Below are 5,111 nucleotides of genomic sequence, written 5' to 3' on the forward strand. Positions count from 1 at the left end.
TTTCTTTATTGATTTCTGCATGTTTGATTTCGTAATTTTATTTTTTATTTCTTCTCCTCTTTTTAATTGATTTGATTTCTTCATTACCTGCTTCATTTGCAACCAATTGTAGTGATTAACTGAACTAATATTATAGTTATAGTTTATTCAAAAGTCCAAAACTTTCTAAATGGTAAAAAAAATCATAAATTAAAAAAAATTTTGATGACCCAAAGACATAAAATATGATTAAAATTGAATACACCCAGTCCCAAATTTCCCATCATGAAAGAGCAAAAAAAAACTGTAATAACAAGGGAAAAAAGGTCACTTCTTTTAACCAAATAGTGGAAAAAAAATAAATTAGCTGAAAGTGAAAGTGGTTGAACTGAAAGTGAAAAACTTTGTTTATAGAATGCTTAGATTTTGTTAGGATTTTTTATTTTATTTCATTTGTGAATAAGATCACTTTTAGTTTCAAGTTCAAGTTCATAGGTTCAAGCTTTGTGTTCGAACTTCAAAGAGAAGGTACTAACTTAAGAGTACCTACATGGAAGTACATATCATCCTTTATCTTTAAACATTGTTTGTAAATTGTTATTTATTATTTGAGTTTTTAGTTTTGTTTTAGGTTAAGAATTTTTAAATTGAAACGAGGCAAATGAAATAATTAATGAATTATAGGATAAACCAGTAAATAATTAAAGATTAAAAATTTAATACTAAAAACATTTATTGTGTGAAAGTATGTTCATTTTTTCAACTGGTTAGATCTTATCTTTATGATTGTTTTATTTTAAATTTTTGTATTAAAATAACATGAAAAAAAGCGACCATTACTATAGGTACAAAATATTTGGACATTCCTCTCTTTAGGATCTTTGATAGAAATTAAAAAAAATTAATGGACATAGAGCATAGCACATACATGCTTAAACCTTATATTTATTTTGAATGTCATCATGAGTATTTTAGTTTATCTCTCTTTTTATGATGAAATTCAAATTATACAAAAGTTCTTTAAATTAAATGGCTTTTTTTACTTGTCTCTGGCTAGAATGTGTTATTAATTGTCGATGGTTTAGTTGTTACTAATTTCTAAATAGCTAAGCAAAATAGTGTGCTTGTTTCATTGGTGTACTTAAAAAGCGTTTGTTCAACGTATCTTGAACCCATTCTTTCAGAAATTATACTAAATCCTGTGTTGGTTAACTTATTTTTTACCGTATAAATTAATAAGTGTTGTTGGTAGCTAAGTCCACTTAATTTTGTTGATAAATCAATGCATTAATTAATATGCCATGTGCTTTACAGTGTGTTTATTATTTATGGCAGAGAGCTTTGGCATTGAGTTTTCCATTTAGGCGTTGGAGATAAGTGTCTCATAAAGGTATGTTTATATTGCGTAAGGTGAAACCATATTTTCTCGGCATTTAGTTTCGTTTTATTTTTCCTTCAACAAATGAATTGTTAGAATGTGACAAGATATGTTACTTTCTGTTTATTTTTACTATCGATCTGTCCATTCTAAACATTATATTTTCATAGATGGATAACGAAAATATCGAAGATGCTAATTTAGAAGATAGAACGAACGTCATACATGACTTAGAAATTCAAGTACATCAAGTCACTTCTACTGACGTATATCAACCTGAACCAATACAAATCTTAACTCGTGTTAATGAAGAGTTAGAAAAGAGACAAAATATTTGTGTCACATCTCTTACATGTGTTATGGTGCATGCATTGTGTACTTTGGAATTATTATCACGATATAGACCTAGGCAAATTAATGACGAAAACTTGGAAAGAGAAAACAGGCGTGCTCAGTTAATGATACAGTTATTGAAATCTGACAAATGTCGAGATGTCATACGTATGAGCCCTGAAGCATTTCAACTATTGTGTCAAAAGTTAAGAGGAACTGGTAGAGTAAAGGATTCAACTCGATCTACGGTTGAAGAGCAAGTAGCTAAATTCCTACATATTATAGGGCACAATGTAAAAACTAGGACCATGTCTTTCTTCTTTCACCGCTCAGGGGAGACAATTAGTCGCCACTTTCACAACGTCCTACATGCTATTCTATCATTAGAGGAAGACTTCTTCAAGCAACTGTCTAGTGAGGATGTTCCTTATGAAATATTTCATAATAGTCGATTCTATCCATTTTTCAAGGTACTAAATCTTTTGATTTACTTGGTGAATTTTATGTAATTGTCAACGAAATAATTATGAAATTGTTATGTTAATATGTCCATATACTTTCTAAAAAAGGACTGCATTGGAGCCATAGATGGTACTCATAGTCGTGTGAAGGTACCAAGGATGGAAGCCCCTCGTTTTCGCGGAAAAAAAGATCACCCCACACAAAATGTGTTAGCTGCCTGCGGGTTTGATATGAAATTCACATATGTGTTGTCTGGTTGGGAAGGAACCGCCTCTGACTCGAGAATTTTAAAAGATGCTCTAAGTAGGGAATATCCACTTCGAATCCCCGAAGGTCTGTAATAGTGTAATTTATAAAATTGTCTCCATAAATTCAAATTCATAGAGACAGTATGTCATACTTTAATTTGTGTATATAACTGTTGTAGGAAAATTTTATCTAGGCGATGCTGGATTTATGCTAAAGCCTGGGGTACTTACACCATATAGAGGTGTTCGGTATCACCTAAAAGAGTATTCAGTACGTGAGCCCCAAAATCCGAAAGAACTATTCAACCATCACCATTCTTCATTACGAAATGTCATCGAAAGATGTTTCGGAGTTCTAAAGAAAAGATTCCCAATTATAGCTGGTGACACTGAACCTTATTATTCGTTTAAAACTATGAGAGACATTTTTTTGGCATGTTGTATATTGCATAACTTTTTGATGGGTGTCGATGTTGATCAATCTATAATTGAGGCGGTTGACCGAGAATTGCTACAAGAACGCAACATAGATAGATCACAATCAAATCAACAACGTGATGAGGAATATAGATATACAGCAATGCTACGAGATAATATTGCAGCTGAAATGTGGAATGTGTATCAAACTTTATAAGTGATTATGTGATTATATGTTTCCTTTATATGAATATGTAAATATCTGTATTTTACAGTCAGAATTATTTAATTAGATTTTTTTTAGGGATTTTTTTACAGGTTAAGTAATGCCAAATAAAGGAAACAAAACAACAGAAGCTAATCAACCTTCTAAAGACAACTTAAGATGGTCTGATGAGATGGATGAAGTTCTGTTGAATGCATTAGCAGAAGAAGCATTGAAAGGTAATAGACACGATGGCTCGTGGACAACTGAAGCATATGCTAATATTGTGAAGTCTTTGAACTTAGCAATAGGCCCACACATAACAAAGAACCACATTAAGAATAGAATGAAGACGTTGAAAGATCATTTTGCTGAGGCATATGACTTATTTCATCATTTAAGTGGATTTGCATGGAATCCTGTTACTAGAAAGTTTGAAGCTGAAGAAGAAGTGTGGCAAGACTTTATTAAGGTATCTTATACTTTTTTATTACTTATACGAATGACCAAGTTAGTCACAATAACTTTAACATTTCTTTATGCAGGAGAAACCACATGCAGAAAAATGGAAGTAAATGCAAATTAAGCATTATGATACTTTGAAGGAGTTGTTCGGAGCTGATAGAGCTACCGGTAAAGGGGCTGCTACTTCACGAGAAAGACTTCAACAACTTGATAGAGATCACATTGATTTGAATGACTCATTTGAAAACACTGGATTTTCTGACATAGATGTTAATATGGGACATGATACCCCAACATTTTCTGCTAATTTAGATTCACCAAGTGCTCCTCATAGTCAACCAAATCAATTAGGTGGGACTTCAACGTCAAGAGGAACAAAGCGTAAGTCTCCTATGAATGATTTTTTGGAGGCACGATATGAGAAAGTTGCTTTGGGAATTACTACCATGGCCGATGCTGTCAAAGAGGGTAGTTATCTATCTAGCAAGCTACATGACGTAGCTCAGAGGCAGGTTGAATCAGCTGAGAGACAAGCTTCCGTGGCTGAGAGGCAAGTTTCGGTTGCCAAAAAATAAGTGTCATTAATTGAAAGACAAGTTGCAATTGCTGAAAAAGGGTTAGCTATTATGCAACAAAGTAGGCCTCGCTTTTATAGCAAATCAGATGTATGGGATATGTTGACTGAATTGGGTCTGATTGGTTCAGCTCGAATGCAGTGTTATCAGTTTTTATGTGAAAATGAGCAGAAAAAGCGCCAAATTTTTGGGATCCCACTTGAAATGCGATTGGATGCTCTTTTTCATTTCATGACAGCTGCTGGTGTTCGCTTAGGAGATATGGTACTTCCATAAAACGTTAACCGTTAGAGGTATAACTTTTATATGCATTTAATTTCTGATTAATATCAGGTTATTGCTTTCATTAATTGATTATGTGTTTCTGAGTGCCATCTACTATGGGTATATCTTGATGTATTTAAAGAAGAAATCATTTTCTGTTTTATTTATGTTAACCATGGTAGAAAATCACGTTATTTATATATACTTTGAGATTGATTGGTTGTTTAGATAGAAAGACATCAATAAAATAGATTATCATCATCAATTCTGATCTTTGAATTAATTGGTCTTTGTTGTATATGCTCGTGCAGGAATCATAATACTTGAAAATGTTTGGGAACAACAAGTACACTGCTTAGTACAAGTAGCTATCGATCATGTGTTAATATTTTTGACTCGGAGAAACTTTATTTTTTTGAAGTAGGTGGGTGCAGATAGCTCAAGCTATGTAGAATTGATTTCTTGGAAGTAGGCGATGACGCTGACCATGAAGAATTACCCTTTTGAAAAGTGTTGTCTGGTGATAAAATAGTACTCTCTAGGAGTTCTTTTGGTTATTACTTTTTTGGGCTTTTGTTATATGTTTATAAAAATTGTATATGATTTTTGGTCGTACGTACTTGGAAAGAAATACTACCCACTTTTGATAATATTTTATTTTGTAAATACAATTTAGTGAAACTTTTTTTTAAATATGCTTAAGGAGATTAATGATATAAGGTATGAGTAGTTTTTATTATTCTTTTACAGGATTATTTATTTATATATTTTTAAAAAGAACAAAC

The 5,111-nt window shown here is 32.1% G+C and overlaps 1 protein-coding gene across 1 annotated transcript; it reads left to right on the plus strand.

Moving 5' to 3' along the window:
- On the plus strand, positions 1,528-3,034 carry LOC107647082 (protein ALP1-like). Its single transcript, XM_016351206.1, has 3 exons — positions 1,528-2,160; positions 2,260-2,485; positions 2,580-3,034. Exons 1-3 carry the CDS (start codon positions 1,528-1,530, stop codon positions 3,032-3,034), a joined length of 1,314 nt encoding a protein of 437 aa, XP_016206692.1.

This window comes from Arachis ipaensis, chromosome B06 (assembly GCF_000816755.2).
Source record: "Arachis ipaensis cultivar K30076 chromosome B06, Araip1.1, whole genome shotgun sequence".
Classification (NCBI taxonomy): domain Eukaryota; kingdom Viridiplantae; phylum Streptophyta; class Magnoliopsida; order Fabales; family Fabaceae; genus Arachis; species Arachis ipaensis.

What these genes read in the sequence shown, in the direction of transcription:
- LOC107647082 (XM_016351206.1), top strand. Translation starts at nt 1,528, where the DNA reads ATGGATAACGAAAATATCGAAGATGCTAATTTAGAAGATAGAACGAAC. An exon ending in GATTCTATCCATTTTTCAAG is followed by an intron (nt 2,161 to 2,259) that starts GTACTAAATCTT and finishes TTTCTAAAAAAG; the next exon opens with GACTGCATTGGAGCCATAGA. An exon ending in TCCACTTCGAATCCCCGAAG is followed by an intron (nt 2,486 to 2,579) that starts GTCTGTAATAGT and finishes TAACTGTTGTAG; the next exon opens with GAAAATTTTATCTAGGCGAT.